The following is a 21,148-nucleotide window of genomic DNA, read 5'->3' on the forward strand; positions in this document are numbered from 1 at the left end:
AGGTAATACTTGGGGGAAAGAATCAAGACAGGCACATTTTCCCATTGCCCCTCGCAAAAGAATTTGGCTTGCTCTTGAACTTCTCTCCGATTTCCAACTTTACTCATTCTTGTCCAGAATACGACCTGGGATAACTCTCTTTCTTCTCTTCCTTGAGGAAAGCAGAAATCTTATCGTCAACACCTTGTTATGCATTGGCAGTCGCATTTTTTTGGCACCGTCTTTTGCATTGTAGGAGACCACCCTGGATCTTAGGGCACGGCACGGCATGGCGAGATGAGTTGAGAAAGGGGGTCGGGGGTCGGACAGAATGGACATGGGAGGAAATGGGAATCAACTTGTGGACGCTTCTTTCCTGGTACTACTCTTGAATCAGAGGTCTAGCCTAGCCAACCACGTAGATAGTCAACAGAGAATCGACCAAATTTAGATCGAGATTTCGGGCTCATAGCCTTCCCTTGCGTGACATATGACTGGTAGTGAACCTGCAGAGACACTTACATTGACTCGAAGCGATAGTTCCTAGAATTTCCCTTCTCCTTACGCAGGCTACCTTTAATTTTAGTACCTGACGACCTTCCCCTCAAGTTCTCTGCCCTACTTCCCTCCTTCCCTCCTTCCCGTTTTTACCTCCCCTCGGAGTTTCTTAGATCCACCCTCCCGTTCTCACTCTTCCAACGATTCCGAGAGATTGAATCGATCTCGACTAGACAGAGAATTGCCTCCTATCCCAGCTTTTAGTTAATTACTTGCGGGGACGAATCACTCTCCTCCACTGATATTGCCAAGTAAGTTGGCATCTTCGGAAGCACGTACACACAAGCATGGGAGCATCAAAAAAATCAGGAAATTGTTTTGATTAGGTATCATCCCCTATCCATGGCATACCAGCCCTTGTCGGGGAACAAAAGGCCATTGTGCCGACTCCATTCATCAACGTAGCCTCTAGTGCGCGTTAAAGGACTTCCTTCTTCTCCTGTGTATGTACAGCATTGGTTTGCTGTGCTGTCAACAAAGTCTATGCCCTCTCTACAAGGCGACCCGACAGCCATAGGAAGAAAGAGGGAAAAAAAAGGGTAAAAAAAGGAAACAAAGGGAATCACTCTTGTGAAAATTATTCGCTCGTATGTCCAGGTCCATCGCCCTTCCTTGCTGGATCTTCTGGCTCTCCTCAAGCAATCCCAGATACGCCGCCCCTATGCGGAATTCGTGTCCCTCATACATGACAAAGGTAAGGTATATATAGAAAGGCCCCATCGTACAAGAAAGGAAGGAGAAGGGGAACTGATTAAGTACCGCAAACACGCTCAAAAGGGTTCCACCTCTAAGCACTCTGTGGCGGTGCTCCGGCCGTGCCATTGTTATCCGATTCAAAAGCCAACTTCCGCGGGTCCGCACTCTCCACCTTGGGGAAGTTTGGCTTCTCCATGCCGGAAACCCCACTGTCGGTCTCACCAAAGGTGATGCCGAGGGAGTCTGCGTTCTTCTTCGCCTCGAGTGCTCGTCTTCTCTCATCTTCTTGAGCTTCCTCGAGGTTCATCAACGCAGGAGGGCGGTGTCGTTGCTGTCTTGCCTTGGCAAGGGAAATGGTCTTTTGTTGATACGTCGTTGTTATCGCCTGGGTATCATCTCGGTCAATGGTGGCCTTCATGAGGGCTGCCATCCACAGTCTTCCTGACTTGAGGTTGGGGACTGCAAAGTAGTGAACAGTCGGTTTAGTGAAGTTCACGGCGCGGGACAAGCCTGCACGTGGTGGAACAAGCTTAAAGATGAACATGGTATCATCTCCCTTCTCTCCCGAGACATTGGTATCGTGTCCAGTGACAGCACCTGCACCGGTGAGCTTGGCGTGGAGCCCGGTCAGTTGTTCATTGTCAGCTGGGAGAACACGGTGGAAGGAAATATCGATGAGTCCCTTCTCTTGGTCGTCGTTCTCCGAGTAGTAGTATGAAAGTCGGCGTCCTTTGAGCACAAATAGTCGGGGCTTCCATGTTGTCATGAGATTGGAACTCTTCTTTCTCATCCACCCGCTGTAGTCGGCATCTTTGACAGCTTCAGCTGGACTGATCTTCAAGAGACCCCGTTGGTACGCGCTCGTCTCCTTCTTGCCCTTCTTCCTGCTGCCCTTGCTCGCCACGGTGGTGGCAGTGCTGGGGCTCTTGGCGGTATCGGGGGAATCGAGCTCGAAACTAGGCCCGGCAGAGGGAGTACTCGACCCGGTTCTAGCGGGCGAGGGCAGAGGCGAGTCCTTCAAAGATGGGTCAATTGGTGAAGCCATCTTGTTGCGGTCACTCGAGACTGAATCCGAAATTGCGCGCAAGCCGGCCACCTTCATCGAGGGCTTCACAACTGCGGAAAGCCACTCGGCGTGGATTCCCTGGCGTGCGGCAGGAGATTCGGGTACCGGAGAGGCACGAGTCTTGGCTTCCAGTTTTGTGACGCTGGGTGCTCCAACGTCCTTGACGGGAGGCACGGGCCGCGCAGACTGGGTAGTACTTGTTGAGGCGGTTCTTCTGTGAGCGGTGGACTGCATGCCGTAGTATTTTTGCGCGGCAGGGGAGGCAACACTATCGCGGGTTGAGTCGACGCTTCCGAATCTCGAATGCCTCGAGATGGCGGTAGCACTGCGCACCCGTTGCTCCTCAGCGTAACTGTTCTTTCGGCCGTGGCTGGCGGTGCTATCGCGCTTCCTGAGCACGTTGCGGCGTCGGCCGTCAACTTCAGTGCCACTAAAGTAACCACGATCGGTATCGATGGCGGACTCCGGAGCGTGAAGACCAGATTGTTGCATGACGTCTTGGAGCCCGGTAGAAGAAAGTGGACGGCTTGAGGCGCTGCCAAGGGTCCAGTTCCTGTCGAACGATGGTTGCTTCTTATGAGCGCCATCTGTCTGGGGGAACGTTCCACTCGTGGCCAGTTTCGGTGTCACGGTACTGGCCATGGGCTGTCCCGTCAAACGGAAATCGGTGGACGATGAGTGTCTGCGAGAGTGATGCAGATCTCTGACAGACGCAGCCGAAGGTCGTTTCATGTGAGATGGACGGGTGGGACTGTCGACAATCGGGGAGACTGGCGACACAATGGATGCTGTATCCAGCTTGGGCGTTTGTGAGAAGGAAAGACGCTTGCTTGAGAATGACATAGCTCTGTCGTCAACCGGTGTCATCCTGGGCATTGAGCTGGTCAAGGTGTCGGCCCGGCTTCTAGACCGCTTCGCATCTTCCGAGCCCACCTCGCTGCCGTACGTCTGTGTAGTCCTTCTCGTGGCAATACCTAGGTTGTTACACTCGTCTTGCAGAGACTTGATTTTCTGCCAAGTCTTGAGTCTCCTACCGACAGAGCCCAATTCGAATGCCTTGATGAAGAGGGAGCTTTGGTCCATACCCAACAAGACTTCACCGGTAATCTCTTGGTCGCGGAATACTTCGCAGTGCGATTTCTCGACGCCGACAGTGAACAGATACTCGGCAACTTCGTCCGATGTCCATGCTTCCACCTCGGATCGATTGTGCATACCCTCCTCTTCTTCGTCCGTTTCTTCGCCATGGATGTAGGACATTCGATTATCGAGATGGGCACTGTATTCGCTGCCGGAGTCGGTGGGAGGGGCACGCATTGCGCCGTTGCTAGGTGTAGAACGTAAATCGGTGATGTGCTCGTCGATAACGTTGAGAGTCTCGCTGAGAACATGATCCTGGTTCGTGTTGATACGGCCAAGTGCGGCCGATGGCGGCGCACTCACGGCTGGCGGCGCATTCTCGATTGGAGCGGTTTCCTGCTTAATGTTGTTTAGAGGCAGCGTAACGGGAGCCGGGGATTCGGGTGGTGGCGTGGGAGTGGGTGGAGCGGCGGGGGTGGTAATCTCGTCGTCGGTCGGTTCGGGAGGGTTTGTTTGTTTGGATTCGTTCACCACCTCGGGCAGCGTTGCTAGTGGCTTCGAGAAGTTGTTCGCTGGTGCTGTCTTCGGAGCTGGTCTGGTGTAGACTGAACCATGGATGGTGAGCCTCTTGTCGTTTGCATAGGCCGTGTACCGTGTAGACGTACCTTCGGGAAACAGGCCGCTGTTCCCGTTCACGAGGTGCTTGCCCAAAAACCATCCATCTCCAAACTCGTCATCTCGTTCTATTAACTCAACTCGGTCGCCTTTGGTCAGGCTCAATTCGTCGGAGCTGCGAGCAATGAAGTCGTCTAGAAGGAGAGAAAAAAGGTCAGGTCAAATTGCACAGCGGAGAGACCCGGTCCGGTAAGGTCGAGGGCGGGGAGACGAAGATGCTGCATGACGCGATCGAATACGAGTGACGATGAGCGGGACACGGCGGGCGGGTGGGCTCAGGGCGTCGCTATCGGAGGAGTGAAATGGACTTACGTATGACCAAGAGGGTATCGCCAACTTCTGGCTTCTGGAGAGCCATGATGTCGACGATGCCAGGCGCCGCGACAGATGCGGGTGGCGTTTGCTGAAGAGAATGAGTTGTAACGGGATCAATACATAGGAGATGAGTTCGCTGGCTGGGCAGCCTGGTCTGGGCTGGACTTGACTTGGGTGCGACGACGACAAGGGGGTGGAGACGTGCTGCTGGCGAAGCGAAAAAAAGAGTGGCAGTAGCCAGGGATTGTCAGTTGTTCGGCAGCTGGGACCAGGTAGGTATTGGGTGGTGACCGTAGTGGGCGGATAAGATGGTGAGGAGAAGTCGGATTGGAGGAGAGAAGGGCGAGGGTGGTGAATGGGAGATGATTGCGGACCGGGGTGGAAAGACAGGAAGGAGCAAAAGTTGGACTTGTTGACGATGGCCCCCAAAAAGGTTGTTTTTCTTGTCAATGTGTCGAGAGCAGAAGTTGTAGTTGACGTTTCTTTCCCAGGAGGATGAGGTCTCCTAGTCATTCGTCCCCGTGTCGGACTCTCTCCTGGCCGGTCACTCGGTGTAGTTACTGGTGTCGTCGGGCTGAAGAGCTGACTGCCGACAACGTAAGAAAAAAAAAGTGGCGAGTTGTTGAAAAAGGGTCGTTGCTGGATTGAGGGAAGCAATGGAAGCTGAGGTGCGAGGTTGGAGTTGCTCAAGGCGGCGCTGTGGGATATGATTGGGGGACACAGAATTGGCGTAAAGGGCCGCTATTGGGTCATTGCGACGTAGAAGTAGGGCGCATAGACGACGCTGGGGACTTCAGTGGACGGATGATGGAGTAGGACGGGTCAGACGAAGCTGGAGTCGACGGGGTTTGGATGGTGAGGTGGTCCCAAAGCCTTAGGTTCTGCCGTCCGCCGTACCGCTGCACCAGCACCTGCACCTGCACTACGCTTCGCTTCGCTTCGCATGCGCAGACCTCTTTGCAGTAGCTGACTTGTGGTCTTGCCCGAGAAGCTACCTAATGAGAAGCAGACCTTGAGGGTTAGTTTGGTGGTTTGGTCAATGTGAAGTAGATTGGGCAGTCATGGATTGGTGGTAAGTTGCTGACGGGTGTTTGATGTGGTTGTAAGGGGGGGGAGAAGTCCGTACTCTGGAAGCCGAAAGTCTAATGTCTAATCCAACTAATGTTGAACGATCGTCGTCGGTCGAGCAAATATGCAATACGAGGCAACGAGAGACCTGTCTTGGTGATGTTCCTTCCTGAGGTAGAGTCGAAGCAGTGTGCGATCCGCAGGGATGAATAACAAGAAAAAAAAAGAGAAGAAGCAAAGGTGCAAAGGTGAGAAGGTGCACGGGACTAGAAGGTGGCAGGAAGGGGTCGCAAGCTCGGGGTTTCGAGTTGGGACGGAAGGAGGGGCCGCCAGATGGTGGTGGACTGTGGTGGTCGAGGTGCAACTTGATGGGATGACTGAGGTGAAGGCCACAGCAGGCGGTGACTGGCTGGAGCCGAAGCCGTGAGACCTGTGTCCTAGGAGACCTGACAATAAGGTGAGGTCAAGTAGTTGGAAGGAATGGAAGAGAGCCCAAATAAGGAACGGGGCTTGCTGATACGGGGACCGTGTGACGAACGAGAAGCTGACGATGCGCAACGCCCAATGCAAGGGACGGCAGCGTCCGTGACCCCGTTCCTGTTCCTGTTGGTTGATGTCGTCGTGGGCTTTCTGTGCCCAATGCAAGGTGCGGCACCTTGGAGGTGATGATCAGACCAAGGCTCAGTGCCCGTGTAGTTGCGTAAGTTAGTCTGTAGATACTCGTTGGATCCGGCCGGGCGAGATGCAATCTAGGACGGAACCCGGTGCTGCTGCTGCTGCTGCTGCTCTCTCTACGCCGAGGACAGATACAGAAGCAATGGATGATAGCAACGATGCAAGGTACGGATAGTCCAATCTAAAGGTCAATCAGGAGCGAAGAGTTTGGTTTCAATAGTTTTGCATCCGTAGGTAAGGTAGGTATTAGATAAGGCTGGGGAATTGCCCGATGTCTTTGCTTGATGAGGCGCAGTTTAAAAGGGACGGGTAATCGAGGATAAAGAACCGCTTCTCGGTCTATAACGAAACACACAAAGACCGGGAAGAGGCGTCTTGAAGCTAAAGTTTGTGGAGGCACAGAAGACCTCATAGTTTCTCCCGGTTGATCCCTTCAAAGTGCAGTGAGTGCCTTACCATGCGCTTCCTTGAGTAGCTGCTACCTTAACAAGGACAAGTGCGAATAATCCTGACGGGAGGCAAAAGATGCTGCTGAAGCCTGAACGGTGCGAATGATCAATCTGGAAGGCAAAGAATTGGAATGGGAAGGCAGGCCTAGGCCGGGGGTTCCTTCCCTCCTTCCCACCTATCCGCAACCACAGCGGCACATCTCACCTTGATCCGACCACCTCAACCAGACGGGACCTGCCAGATCTATCCCAGTTGGGCAGGTCCCTTAGAAGACGCGATATTGGAACTTGCGATGCAAATGGGCACGCATCACACACACACACATTACAATCTTCATTACCATCCAGACCCATGGGAAAACGCGGATAGAGTTCACTGTTGCGAGGAGCAGATGGCGAATGAAGTCACCGGCACGAAGAACACGTTATCCACGGTCTGACACCATCCCGAATTCCTGTCTCGGCCACATCATCAGTAAATACTACGAGATTCCAACAACGGAAATAGGATGAGGTTTGTTGTGTTTCGGCTTCCGGCTGGTTTGGCTTCCTTTCATTTTCGTCACCTCTCTCATACCACCACAGCCCACAATTCCTCATCGACACCATTGCGATGGATGCGCAAAGACAGCCCAGGACGAACAACCATGATACTGATACCACCTACCAGTAAAGCCCGTCGCCGTGCCATGCTGACGAGTCCTCCGTTTCTCCCGTCGCTAGGACATGCTTGGCTCCAAGCTCACCCATTGCGCAGCCAACCGAACGGACAGTCACGGTCGTGATCACGCATCCCTATCCTTAGGTACCCACTCCGAAGGAACAGCACATCGGCGGTCCGTCCGGTGCCCGTCACCAAGTTTCGCCATTTCGCCATGCGCCAAAAGACCAGACTTTACACGCGCCACGAGGCCCGGAGCAACCAGGGCATTCCCGTTCCCCATTTCCTCGTGGACACCAGCAAAGACGATTGGGAGTGGGAGGGGACCGGAGGGGCATCTTGCAGCGTGTGTGCAGCGGCTGGTCCCCCCCCCCGGCACAGCAAGGATGGCCCGGAGCCGCGAGCAGACAGCTGGCCCCAGACACGCCAATCAGATTCGTGGTGCATGTCGGTTGTGGTGAGAGTGGCAAGGTGATGCCCGCTCCGCCAATGCAGTTAATCTGCTTGCTTTTTGTCATCCGGGCGCGTCCACCTCAAATCACGGCCAACTGGCGAAATTGACAAGCCAGGGCAAGCCGGGGCGGCATGGAAACTCACATGCCGACCATTTCCCATCTGGACATTCTTTTTACCCATACTACGGATAAGGTAGGAGAATTTGGAGAATCAGAGTTCAGAAAAACAGGATGAAAGATTCTGCATTACATAATCTACCTGCATGACATTGACAAGCCTACGCTTTCAACCCCCCAGAATAAGCAATTCGATAATCGAAGCTAGCGAGATGGACCATCGGAGTTGTTTCCACAAGTTGACAAGTACACATGTGATGCGGCCCCGACCTGGCCGTTATCAGATACATGACAACGACACCTCTTCAGATGTACTATCCATCCTGACGCTGGCCTCTATGTTTCCTCTGACCTGACGCTGGCTTTTCTTTTGATCTCGAGATGGGTATGGCCTGCATTTGTTGAGTCTGACAGCCTGGATAAAATTCGGGGTAGCAAGTACATTCTGCCGGCGTCGGCATCCCGCCATGACACAACCTTCACAGAGGTTACTGAGCATGTCAAGGCCCTCAGACAGAGGAGGAAATGATTACGGCGTCACTTAAAGGCAGAACCCTCGATAGCTATGTCATCTAGCGGACGAGGCTGGTTACACAGAGTAAGTCTTCTGGAAAAGAGGAAGAAGTAAGAGCGACAAAGCAGACAAAGAACTACCGCTTCTTGTCCTACCCATCGCCCCTGAGCCACTGTCAACGGCGAGAGACAAGACATCAACGATGTGGAAGCAAGGGGTGTGCGCCATGAGGTTCGGCGTCAAGTTACATGCCTTTGAGTGTGTGGAGGGGGCTTTTCCAGAGTGCAAACAGAGACATATATATAGCAGTACACCTTTCAAGCACAGGCGGCCTATTTGCACGTGTATGTAAACTTACTATATATAAATGGCTCTCGATGCAGACCTAATCGAACCTTGAAAGAAGGCTTAGAAGCCATTGTAGGGTTACACTTTGGCAATCAACCTGAACTCATTATCCAAGAAGGCAAGCTGACTCTGGCGCCGGGTCCATCTTCTGCTGGTTTCTATGCCTTCAACAGGCCTTCCATCTACACCCCAACTCCCATCTGCAAGTCCTGAGCTCAGCAAACATTCAAACTTTGGTGTTTGCCAGGAAACCACATTGCAAATAGCAGAGCGTAGGCTTCCACTCGTTGCCTTACTCCCTATTAGGTGGATGGAGCCATGCCTGCAGTACATACGCACACGCTCTTCAACATGCAGTCTTGTAGGTTCGTGACAACTACCGCACGCAGTACGGATACAAGACGGGACACCATTCTCAAGGTGCGCGACGAATATGATGACTGCTGCTTCGGTCGTAACTCCACTCAATACCTGCCATCGGTGCCATCCAAGCCATGGCAAGTCGAGCTAGAACTAGACAGGTATCGCTTCAAAGCAAACCTAAGCGGTATTTGGACTAAGCCATCCCCACTCCATCAATTGTCCAGGCCACCCCGGCCACTAACATCTCGGCTCCGGCCTTAGCCTGGCAACTGGCAAACACCTCCCCAGTCGTCCCACCCCAAAGCCCCAAAATGTTCCAGCATGCTCTTCCATTTGCTCCAATCTTCCAGCTAGGTATTCATAAGAATTCTGTTCGTTATCCCAGTCTTTGGTGCACGTCCCCTGGCATAATCGACTTTAGCTCTTTTGGCCCAACTAGGAACTTCACCACCATCGCCGGAGTTTTTCCTGTCCCGAACGTCGGATCGTCACTGTAATTGAGGAAAGAGTAACCCGACTGAAGTAGATCTGTTTTACATCGCTTTTACATTGCTAGCACTTCGTACACCCTCGACTTTCACCGATATCCTGCCCAGCATCGCGTCGCTGCCCACGATCACCATTCAACGAAGGCCTCGGCCGCATACTAGAGAAATCATTAGTACGCTACGCCGGACGCCGGCGACACGTTCGAGCTCGTTGGTTTTGCTACACACCTGCCTTTCCTTTGGCTTCTGATTCCATTGCGACCAAGTCGCCCGTTGCGGAACCTCGCCCTACGACTGACCTATTTGAAGCGCGCCTTCCTGAGACCTGCACCGGCGCCTGCCGTTCTGTTGAACATCGCTACCCACCGAATCGAGACAAAGCCTCAAAGTGCAAGAGGAGGCAAGAGGGGTCGGACCGCACTTTCCCTCCTTGCTCACCCACCGTCCTGCGAATGCCTCCACCTTCAACCTGAGACGGTCGTTACTTCCCCTACCTATCGAGACAGAATCTGCCTCCAACTTCGATTCTGACTCTTTCTCAGCTGGTGACCTGTCACTTCAGAGCCAACTGAGACCTCGGCCTCATGGTACGCCCACGACTTTCACTTTTCCTTCTCTTGACAAACCACAGCCTCGTTAACCATAATGGATGAGTCCAGTCTCGCTCAAGGTCCTTTTTCGCTTCCGCCGCGCTGTCGCCGCAAACCCCGTAAACGATCAACCAAAAGCAAAATGTCATCTCACGGGACCCAGCAAGATGTAGTCGGGGCCCCCCTCTCAGGAGCGCAGGTCGCCCGCTCGAATGAGACTGTCAACTTCTTGCTAGGAAACCGACGTCCAGCATGGATGACTTCGCAAAACGTAGTACCATCCCACGGCCCTCTTATGAATAAGGGATCGACGTCGAGAAATCGGCAGGACGTTCAAGGTCCCCAGATGGCCCCAATGAGAGCATCTCAAACGCAGCCTTCAACACACGCTTCAAACACACCTTCTGCGCCAGGAGTCGTCACGATGTCTACTTTCCGATCGGCCGACAACTTACAAGACAAGCCTGCGGCTGCGCCTGAATCTAAACAACTCACAACGTACTTCCCCTACCCTATTTCATCTTCTAGAATCCCGCAGTCCTTTCCCTCGCCCAAAACGCCACAGCCGTCTCTAACGTTTTTCTCCGGCAGTGATTGCGCAGCCGCTCTTCCATCTCCGGCTCCGACTGACCAACCTAGTCCACCCACAGTCACATCGAACCAAACCTCGCGACAGTTTCGGGATAGTTTCTTTCGAAGTCCAGAGCTGGGGCTCGATCTCGCAGCCAACACCTCAAATGTAACGACGGCTTCAACAGGGGACACCCGCGCCCAGGAAATACCAGCCGATGTCCTGGTGCAAGATCTCTCAGGGGCTGGCTCTGGAACGGCAGCTATAGATCCGAGCAACCCGGTTCCTCTACCAACAAATCTTCATTCCTCTGCAAGGTTCTCCCTCTTCGAACCCAGCGAGCACCCAGGGCTCTTCCACTCTTCAGACGCGCTCCTTAAAAGACCGGCAAGCTCGGTGCCACCCTCTCTTGTCCTCAACTCTCAAGCCGCGCCTAGCCCTACGCCCAATTTGCCATCTCGACCGTCATCCGGCCAGAAATCAAGACCGACAGCAGCTGTACAGCCGCTTGCTACTGGTCACCACACGCCACAGTCTGCCGGCCAAAGCAAAGATGACTATCACCCTACCGGACAGCCCACAGGAAGTAGTCAGGACCCGTCAGACAGCTTCCGTCAAGTAGTCATGGCCAACCATCTCGACAGCTACGTGTCTAGTCGCGGCGGCATGGCCAAACTCCCAGAAGACGGCACCACTGCACCTAGAGTACGACTTCTCAAAGACGCCATTGAGAAGGCTGATTACTTCTATATAGTGCTTCACCAAATCCTTTGTTTATGGACGCTTGACACAAAAGGTGCATATGACCTCCTTGGTCTTTCTCCTAATGTGACGGAGAGCGCACTCAACATTGTGCAGAATGTCCTTCGGAAGAACACAAACATGAGCCATGAGACAGTTCTCTTCTTCGCAAGCTTTCCAGCTAGTAGCGCTTCTGGGCTATGGGCTACTGATGCCTACCGCAAGCACATCGGAGAAATCTCCGGGTTCCTTAACAACCTCCACGAGCAGTGGAACAGAATTTTAATTCCTGCCATGAGACCTCACTCAGGTAGAGGTTATCCTATCTTGGCAGACGAATTGCGCTATCAACTCAAACTTCAGTCTCCGATTCTACAGACTATTTTCTTCACTGTAACTAGGAGACATACTGGTGTCCAAGACGGCCCCATTGCCGATCAGATGACTGTGCTATTCCGACAAGATTCTCAGAAAGACCAAACAGAAATGTCCGAAGAGGAGCAAAAGATGTTCCAGCACTCGCTGATCTCGCGATACAAGATCTTGGTCAGTCAGAGTCAGCAGCAGGAACGGCAGGAACGGCAGCAACAGCATCAACAACGGCGACTAGCACAGCAGCAGCAGCAGCAGCACCAACAACAGCAGCAGCAGCACCAACAACAGCAGCAGCAGCACCAACATCAACAGTCGCAGCTGCAACAGCAAGTTTATCCACAGCAAGTGCCGCAGGACTACGCCAGAGCATCCGCCATGGCACGACAGCAAAATGCGATTGGCAATAATAGAAGGATGTCTACGAACTTTTTCCCAACCCAGGCCAGAGTGCCAACACCGACACAAAATTCTCCAACTCAAGGATTTGACATGTCTCCGTCCCCAACGGCTGAAAGTCTGGCCAGGATGCCAAATACCTTCAACCATCCCATCGGACCAGTGCCATCACAGTTGAGGCTTTTTAGTCAATCCCACGCGAACCAGCCCCTGACTCCAACAGGCTCGCCTCACTACCCCAGCATGCAATTGCCGCATGCTGCAATGGTGGCACAGACTCCAGGGCAGACATCTCCAGTTCTTCGAGCACCTCCAGGGGGGCTATCAATGTCCATGCCAACCCTAACATCGCCTACGCATACCGTCGCCCCCAGTCCTCCACAATATCAGGTTCAACTCCCTGGTCAAGGTTACCAACTTCTCCAACAAGCTCGCGAAGGGGTTCAAAGGCATCTTAGGTCCCGGCAAATGGACATTGCCCAAAACCAAGCCCAGGCTAATGTGCAACTGCAAGCTACGATGAGCTCCCCGAGACCGCAACCACTTCCTTCTCTGCGGCCCCCCTCTCTGCAGCCCCACGTAATACAGCAAGGGCCGTCTCCTGGAGCATTTGTGCGGACACCGCCAACGCAGCAGTTGCCTTCCCCTCAAATTGTTGCTCCTACTTCGCATGCGAGCCCAAGAGGTTTGGGAATCACGCAGGGAGCTCCGGGTACGCAAATAACAAGGCCTCCTTCAACTAGCTCGAGGCCCACTCGTGACGCGGCAGGACGGCTCATAGGCAACCTGTTCCGACCACCCAACGCATCGATTCCGCTAGATCGTATACCTCATACACCATGGGAACCAAAGGCTGTGGGAGTCGCACTTCACCAAGTCCAAATTCGGAGTCCAAGACGAGTGCCACGAGACTTACCCTGGTCGGAAGACCAATCGACACCCGTTAGGTTCTACCAAGCCATCAAAGAGCTTGCTCTAGGCCCTGTCTCAACACCGGCCAAGCACTGTGTGCACCGCCTTGTCTTTATGGTGTCCGACGAGTACTACAGCAAGCTCTGCCCGACGAGCAATTTGATAGGCGACGGTGTGCCAGTCTCGATGTACTTTGAAGGGTCTCTACGATACCGTCTTCGTCTCTGCGAATTGCCACTCAGCCCGGACGAACCGGCAAAGATCTCAGAATCTGTCTGGGCAGTAGCACAGTCTTACTGGCCTGAACATATCGCCATCAGGGTCAATGACAAGGCCGTTGCGGTACGCCGAAAGCAGCATAACGGACAGCACCTACCTGTAGAACTCACTCCATATATACGCCCGGGCACGAATTCGATAGCTGTCACCATCACTCCCATGCCCGCGTCTCAAAAGCCAAATTCGATGTACTTTATGGCTGTCGAGGTGGTTGAGACGCTGAGCCGCGACAACATTATCAATATGGTTTTGAGCCAAGGCATAATCTCGGCAGATACGACAAAGCAAGTTATCCGGAGCCGTCTGGAACCTGCGTCTGCCGATGGGGACGATGAGTTAGTTGTGGTTGGCAACGATCTCAGCATTGATTTAGCCGACCCTTTCAGCGCCACGATATTCAAAATTCCAGCGCGCGGCTTTGGTTGCACGCACATAGAGTGCTTTGACCTAGTCAACTGGCTGCAAACTCGGCCGGTCAAGCCTAGGTGTACCGCGCACGGGGCGGGCGAGGCATGCCGCATCTGTAATCGCGGAACGGAAGGGAGACCTGAGCCTTCCTTGGTTGACAAGTGGAAGTGTCCTCTCTGTGACGGAGATGCTCGCCCGTATAGTCTTCGAGTTGATAGGTTCATGGAAAATGTCCGTGACAGCCTCGAGGCTGAGGGCAAACTTCATACGAAGACAATTTATGTTATGGCTGACGGAACGTGGAAAGCCAAGGAAGAAGAGGCTGATGAGGATGATGAAGAGAATGCAGACAACGGCCAACCGCCAGCTAAACGGGCCAAAACACGGCCGTCGATACCAGAGCCAGAGATCATCGAGCTGGACTGATTGCGAGGAGGCCAGAGCTTTGGGCGATTGAGAAGGGACATAGGAGATGGCCCTCCTTCCCGCGCTGGGAGAAATTGCTTTTTATTTTGCTTTGCGTAGGCATTGGGATGCCGGTATGATACCATCTGCAACATCTGGGCGTTTGGGGAAATCGCGATAGGGTGGGATACTTTGCATCAAGGCATCGAGATCTTACCTCATCGCTTTATGAAGAGATTAGGAGAGACAACGTGATCTTAGCCATCGACTTTAAGCGACAATGACGAAGAGTGCTGGAAGCAATAACTATGTAGCTTTCAAAGCATGTGTACGAATACACACAGCATTTTAATACCAACCAAACCTGTCAATTTATCGCCGTGAGACCAATTGACACATGAAAGGTGTGTCTTTTAGCTTCATTCGAGACGTGTTGAGCTCAGCCATGAAAGCACTTTCCCAATCATCTCAAGTTGGACGAGGTTCAAGCTTAGTCAGGCAGAAAACCAAAAGAGGGTGGTTCGCTTCTTTGAGTGGTGTCTATTTAAGGTACGCCCCAAGGTCGGCAATGTCGGCAAGGCGAGGACTTGAGTTCCTCAGGGCTCAAGGTAAGACGACTGGCAACAAGGGAGTGGCAGCGGTGGTGATTGGGTCCAACACCCAGTGACATCAACCCTGGGCTGGCTGCCAGAACTTCAACCTGACACATGCGCGGTATCTGTACGGGTATCGACTCGACTTGACTTTGCGGGATAAAATTGACTTGCCGACCGTGAACTACCTTACCTTACTTTACTCATGCCTTCCTGGTGGGCGTTTTGCCATAGCTACCATCCCTTGCTTTCCATTGTTTTGGGAGACAGCTTGAGCTTTTGAGCTCGCGCCTCGGTCTCGGCTCCGCAGGCCAAGTTACATCTCCAATTCTACGCAGTAGAAGTCCATTGTCACTCAGCTCCAACGACGAGGCTTGGGAGAGGGCTCAGCCACACGCGTCTACGTCGCCTCCTTGTCGACATCACGTTCTTGTTTACGAATACCATCGAATTAATCATCGCCCATTGCCAGGAACGCCGGGACAGCGAGTCACCCAGGCTTTTATTTTTAGCCACTTCCGCATCCCGCGGCGACGCAGACGATACCGACGACGCCGACTGCGCCGACTGTAGGTTCTGCCTCTTTCCACCTCTTCCGACGGAACTCCCATCTCAATTACTCGAAGGCCTCTGATGAGCTGAAGCGAACCTTTCTTCTCACTCTATTTCTGCCATTTGTTCTTGGCTACCTCACCATACCTCACCTCTACACCTAACGCAAAGCTTTGCGCGCAGCCAAGAGAAAAAAAAAAAGACCAAGACCGGGAAAAAATACACACACCACCCCACCTAGGTTGCTTGGACTAGATTGCCCCTCATTCCAATTTGGAGCTCGCACGGTGCAAATACGTTCACTTAAGTGAGGTCGAGGAGCTGTTCTGCGACGTCTGGTGCGCCTGTTTGTCTGTGCCTCATCCCACCTCCGACCGGCAAAGCCACCATCGCAGAGAAAGGGTGGCAGCATATTACACCAAGCGCACTGGGTACCTGAACCATACACCACCAAACCGACGACACCTCTCACACCACCCCCAAAAGGATATCCTCTTAAACAAGGAAAGCGTGTGGACTGAGCAAACACCAAAAACTTCACAATCATGTCGATCAGAATAGCGCTCGACAATGCGCCAGAGTTCTACACCAACCTAGACAACGTCAAGGGCCGCGTCGTGCTCCACCTGAGCCGGCCAGAGCAGATTGGCGGCATCGTCGTCAAGCTTGAGGGCGAGTCCAAGACGGCCCTCGGCTTGCCGCAGGAGAGCTACCACGAACGTAATACCCGGCCCGGAGGCGGGCCCGGGAGCATCGCGAGCGAGAACCATAAAATCCTCTACCGGGTCGCACAGGTCTTCCCGACGTACGAGGAGGAGCTCGGCGCCGGCGGCTCGAGTTTCTCCCAGAGCTACGTCATCCAGGGAGGCCAGCACGAGTTCCCCTTCAACTTCAAGCTGCCCATCAACAATGCCTGCAGCGATCCCGTCACCATGTCCAAAATTGGTGGCATCGGCGGCATGGGAGGCTTCGGCGCCGGCATCGGACCCTTCGGCCTCGGCGGCGCCCGGGTCATGGACGGGAGCAAGCAGCTTTTCCTCCAGCACGTCACCAAAACCTTGCCGCCGTCCTTCACCGGGTTCCCCCGGCAGGCCGAGGTGCGGTACTACCTCAAGGTCACCATCCAGCGCCCGGGCTTCTTGAAGGAGAATTGGCGGTACCAGATCGGCTTCAAGTTCATGCCCATCGAGCCGCCCCGGCCACCAAAGACCTCACAGGAGGCCTTTGCCCGTCGCCCTTTTACCTTCAAGCCGCGGCCCCGGAGCTTGCAAACAAAAAAGTCAACCATTTTTGGCGGCAGGGACGACGGCGCCGGGGACGGCAACGCCGTACCCCCGTCCATCGAGCTCTCCGCTCGTCTGCCGCACCCCCCGATCTTGACGTGCAACCAGCCCTTACCGTTACGGCTCATCGCCAAGAAGCTCGTCCCGTCGCATGAGCAGGTTTACCTCACCTCCATCCAGATCGAGCTCGTCGGCAAGACAAACGTGCGATGCCACGACCTCTTCAACACAGAAGTCAGCAAATGGGTCGTCGTCACACAATCCGGCCTCAGCATCCCCCTCCTAACAGACCCGACCTCAGAAGACCTGAACCTCGAGAACGTCATCCCAGACGAGCTGTGGCGCACCATCCCCTTACCCAACACCGTCGCGCCCTCCTTTGTAGCGTGTAACCTCCAACGCTTCTACGAGCTCGACATCCAGCTGGGCTTGTGCTGGGGTAAACCGCCCACGCGGGGCGGGTTCCTCAACTCGACGAAGGAAAACCCCGCGGCGCAGACGATATACCTCCCGCTGCACTTCTCCAAGATCCAAATCTACTCGGGCATCGCGCCGCCGCCGCAGCTCCTCGAGGCGCTCGCGGCGCAGGCAAATCGGCCCGGCGCCGCGACGATGAGCATGCCGCCTAGGTTACCACCGCGCACGGCGCAGTCTGCCCCCGCGACGGCGACGCAGGGAAGACCGCACGCGCAGAACCAGCAGCAGCAGAGACCACCGCAGCAGCAACATCCGGCAATGGCGGCGCCGCAGTATGACCCGTTGTACCCCCCGCAGATGGGCACACCTGGCGCGGCCAACTTTGACGAGGCGCCGCCTAGTTACGATGAGGCTATGGCTGCGGAGGCGCCTGCGCCGGGACCGGAGTCGAGGCCGGCGTATAGTGGCGTTACGAACGAGAATGCGCCGAGTCAGATTCCGGAGAAGGGGAATTAGAGAGGTGGAGTGAGATACAATGAGTTTGGGAAAGTTTCTTTTTTTGGTTCAATGGGACTTGGACTCTGAGAGTCTCGAGGAGATTCTTGGTGGGAGGGATGAGATACCTTGGGGGAATTAATGAGTAATGCCGGATTTCGTTTGGGGGTGTTTTGAGAGGGCTGGCGGGAGCTCGACAGATGGGCATCGTGGCATAGGGGAGATGAGGGATGGGGGCCGGTGACGAAGCGTTATTGTTTATTATACCATGATCAATATTGAAGGGATGTTGCACTTTGAAAGGTACATGATATCTTCCAATGATTCTGTTTTCGTGGGGGGCTGTTGAAGATGACGAGATGAATGCTTCGTGTACTTAGTACTCGTGATCTCTTCGACTCCAGATGAAGCAGAGCTGGAAAGGCTACCCTGACTAGGAACCCATTCGGGAGCACAGTGTATCTCATTGAGTATCTAGCTATGCTTGACGGCCTCCAGATATAGGTTATTACCACCTTCAAGGCCAGAGCCGCCTCCAAAAGGTTTTCACAGACCTAGAGATGTGATCTGACTGATAGTACCTTTGGACCATTGCAAGTGCACACACAGGGGCGCGAAATTTTCACGTACTTCAGATGTGACATTTCTTCCGCCCCTGTCAACAATGGACAGGCCTTCAATCTCTGGGTTGGAATTTGCTAAACTACTTATATGAAGCCGCCAGTCGTGAGCTTGTCCCCGTCTTCCATAGCGCGAGGGCAGTAGGTATTCAGTGTCCGCAACGTGCTCTGTTTCGGACGTCAGGCATGACCTAAGTGCTGTCAAGGTGTAGAGTGGTAGATCGCATCTTGGGATAGGTTCAGGTAAAGCTGCACAAGATAGGTAGGTACTTCATTAGGTTCAACTCTACCAGCCAAAAGAGCTCCGTGTCCTACCTTACGTCCCCTTTCTTGTATTCAGCATTGGATACTCCGAATATGACTGAAGATTAGATAGGATCGCCCGCCTTATTGATCGTGTGCGCGAGAGGTTGGCAAGAGCTTTCCATGTACCTTTGGGCGACGGTCGACTGCGCGGAAGACGTCTCCTCCGGCCCCCGGATCCCATCTGATTGACGAAAAAGTGTTGTTGCTCCAACAGTTACAGGCACATCTGGACTTTCGGATTTATACATAGCGGTCCGCGTGAAGGAATGGGCTCCTTCAGCTGGCGGATTGGCATTGACACAACAGATTCATGTCAGAGGTCGGCTGTAACATCAAGGCAACGAGCCTCTGGAGACTAGCTCAAAGTCCTGGCGGTGGGATCTCTAGTGAGCACTGGCCTTCAGGCAGTCAGTTGTCTACAATTATTGAGGTGTCTTCGTTGACGAACCTCCGTGGCACTGCCTGAACTTCGGGAAACTTGGTATTTGCGATGCACACAATCTACTAGTACGAAGCATCTGAACTGGGGCGCTTTGGTCATGCATGTGCTTTCGTGACGGGCGTCCTCGACTCCTCTCCCTGTTGTATCTTTCCGATCTACAAGTTACAATGCGTCTCAATACTTACACGTCTACTTCATCTAGTCCATAACGCCATTGCTCGCCATTTCCATCCCTTTCCCCTGTCATACTCTTATACAGCTCATAGTAGAGATTACAGTCATAGCCAGCATAATTATACATGACTCTCAAAGTGAGTCCATCTCACACCTCATACAACAACAGCCGCCTCATAACCCCTCCTTGGCCAACATGTCCGCAATATCAAGATAAAACGCTACAGCATTGAACGTCCTCGTCTGCCCCATCCATACCTTCCTCAATGTCCACTTGAGCCGATTCGACCAATTAATCAAATCCAAGTGGCTCACGTCCAGCAACGTACCCTGATACTTCCCCCACCGACTACTCGCGACACTCACCAACCCATCATTCGCACCCTCGGCCTCCTCAATAACCCAATGACTCTGCCGAAACGGACTCAGCAGCGGCGGCCGATCCGTACACGCACCGTAACTAAAATACCGCACCTCATCGCTGTCCGGCGTTGCAGGATTAAACTTCTCCTCCATGTACCGCTGTGTAAGCTGCTCAAAAGCCTGCGTCCCCAACCCAGCACGCTCAATAAGACCATACAAATTTGCGAGCTTAATGGGTCCCTGCCCGTCAAGCAAGTAATCCGCAAACGCGCTCCCGCGATGCGGCGTCGCGACGGTGACGAGGCTGAGCACTTTGACGTCGCGCGGCTTGAGGTGGGAAATCATGTAGCGCGCGTCGAGCCCGCCCATGGAGTGCGCCACGATGTTGACGGCGCGGCCGCCGGCTTTGGCGGCGATGTCGGCGGCCAGCTTGGCGGCGCGGTCCTCGATGGACGCCGAGGGCGGGACGGAGGTGGTGATGATGTTGGACGGGCCGGAGAGGGTGCTTAGCGAGTCGGAGATGCCGCGCCAGTAGTGGATTGGCGGGACGTAGGCACCGAGGCGCAGCTCAGAGAAGCCCATCAGTCCGTGGGCGAGGACGATGGGGTTCTTTGGCGTGTCTGTTGTGCGTGTAAGTGTGGGTGGATCATTGTGGTTGGACCGAGGCGGGGGGGAGGGAGAGGGGGAAAGCAGGAGGACTCGAAAAGAGGTGTTGGGAGGGCAATATCCTAGAAAGAGCAAACAAGTGAAAGGGGAAAGGATCGGATCGGTTGAAGGAGGGGGGGGGGGGGGGGGGGGGGTAAAATGGTACCATAGTGTTCTCTAACGACGGCATACTCGTCCGATATCTGTTTGCCTAGGTCTCTGAACCTCGGGTCACCGTCGTGCTTCGGCCGCAAGGGCGAGGCGGAAAATGGACGGCTGTCCCGAGCTGCAAGAGGGCGAAGCAAGCGATGAGACGCGGTTGGCGCACTAAACAGCCGGGAGGAGGGCGCGCGAGGGCGGCACCTCGTGAGGCATGCGCTGTTCATGGCATGGAAGGAAGAGCGCAGGTTGCCGCGCGCGGGGTGGTGGGGGGGAGGAGAAGGAGGAGAGAGAGAATCTGGAAAGTCTGGAGGTCTCAAGTTCTAGTCACTTGATGAGCAGTGGATGTACTCTCTGTTCAGGTTGTAACCTGTTGGCCCCCCCTTTGTTCTGTACCGGATTGTTTGCTTTGCTTGTTTTTCTCAAGGATGTGAATGGCCTGGTCAAGTCCCGGTTCATCGACTTTTTGTTTTCTTTACAAGGTTTGTAATGGAGTGTGGAAGGAAGATGCTTGCTCTGCAATGTCTGCAATGTCTGCATGTGTGTGTGTGTGTGTGTGTGTGTACTGCGGAAAGGAAGGAAGAAACGCGCATTTCTGAGCAATGAGAGGTGTTTGCCAAGCATGTTTAAGCGCCCGGCTCTTTGACGTCACGCAGGACCGCGGCCGCGAACGGTTTAGCGCGACAGCCGGGGGGTCTCTCGGCCGAGGGGTCCACCGTGCGCTGGTGCAAGTGGGGTCCCTTTGGGGCCTGGCTTTGCGGGCACGGCGGGCTTGCGGCTTACCCAGGTGGGCTGCGGCCGCTAGTGATTAGTGGACGGATGTTTCCCGCACAATCCACCGCTTGGTCAGAGCTTCTTTCTTCCACTTCCTCCTCACAGTCAGGGTAGGGATACAGGCTATGGCCTGTGCGATCT

General features: G+C 54.0%; 4 protein-coding genes across 4 annotated transcripts; 2 read left to right on the top strand and 2 right to left on the bottom strand.

Moving 5' to 3' along the window:
* Window positions 1–1,324: 1,324 nt before the first annotated feature.
* On the bottom strand, window positions 1,325–4,412 carry BDP55DRAFT_547320 (SAM domain-containing protein; the record flags this gene model as incomplete). Its single annotated transcript, XM_060568730.1, has 3 exons — window positions 1,325–3,984; window positions 4,045–4,188; window positions 4,367–4,412. The coding sequence occupies 3 exons, from the start codon at window positions 4,410–4,412 to the stop codon at window positions 1,325–1,327; spliced, it is 2,850 nt and encodes a 949-aa protein (XP_060432441.1).
* A 5,827-nt stretch (window positions 4,413–10,239) lies between these two features.
* On the top strand, window positions 10,240–14,205 carry BDP55DRAFT_547078 (uncharacterized protein; the record flags this gene model as incomplete). Its single annotated transcript, XM_060568717.1, has 3 exons — window positions 10,240–10,595; window positions 10,689–12,776; window positions 13,128–14,205. The coding sequence occupies 3 exons, from the start codon at window positions 10,240–10,242 to the stop codon at window positions 14,203–14,205; spliced, it is 3,522 nt and encodes a 1,173-aa protein (XP_060432442.1).
* A 1,669-nt stretch (window positions 14,206–15,874) lies between these two features.
* Window positions 15,875–17,545, top strand: BDP55DRAFT_547059 (arrestin; the record flags this gene model as incomplete). The annotated part of the gene is made up of 1 exon (XM_060568716.1): window positions 15,875–17,545. One exon carries the CDS (start codon window positions 15,875–15,877, stop codon window positions 17,543–17,545), a length of 1,671 nt encoding a protein of 556 aa, XP_060432443.1.
* A 1,375-nt stretch (window positions 17,546–18,920) lies between these two features.
* BDP55DRAFT_655082 (triacylglycerol lipase) lies at window positions 18,921–20,794 on the bottom strand. The gene is made up of 2 exons (XM_060574293.1): window positions 20,241–20,794; window positions 18,921–20,049 (listed from the first exon to the last, which is right to left on the bottom strand). The coding sequence occupies exons 1-2, from the start codon at window positions 20,458–20,460 to the stop codon at window positions 19,241–19,243; spliced, it is 1,029 nt and encodes a 342-aa protein (XP_060432444.1). The 5' UTR covers window positions 20,461–20,794; the 3' UTR covers window positions 18,921–19,240.
* Between the last annotated feature and the right edge of the window lie 354 nt (window positions 20,795–21,148).

Source organism: Colletotrichum godetiae, assembly GCF_030913485.1.
Source record: "Colletotrichum godetiae strain CBS 193.32 chromosome Unknown BDP55scaffold_10, whole genome shotgun sequence".
NCBI lineage: Eukaryota > Fungi > Ascomycota > Sordariomycetes > Glomerellales > Glomerellaceae > Colletotrichum > Colletotrichum godetiae.

Excerpts from the sequence above, each read along its gene's own strand:
- BDP55DRAFT_655082 (XM_060574293.1), bottom strand. The coding sequence starts at position 20,460 with ATGAACAGCGCATGCCTCACGAGGTGCCGCCCTCGCGCGCCCTCCTCC. Across the intron at positions 20,050-20,240 it reads CGTCGTTAGAGAACACTATG|ACACGCCAAAGAACCCCATC; the intron begins GTACCATTTTAC and ends CACGCACAACAG.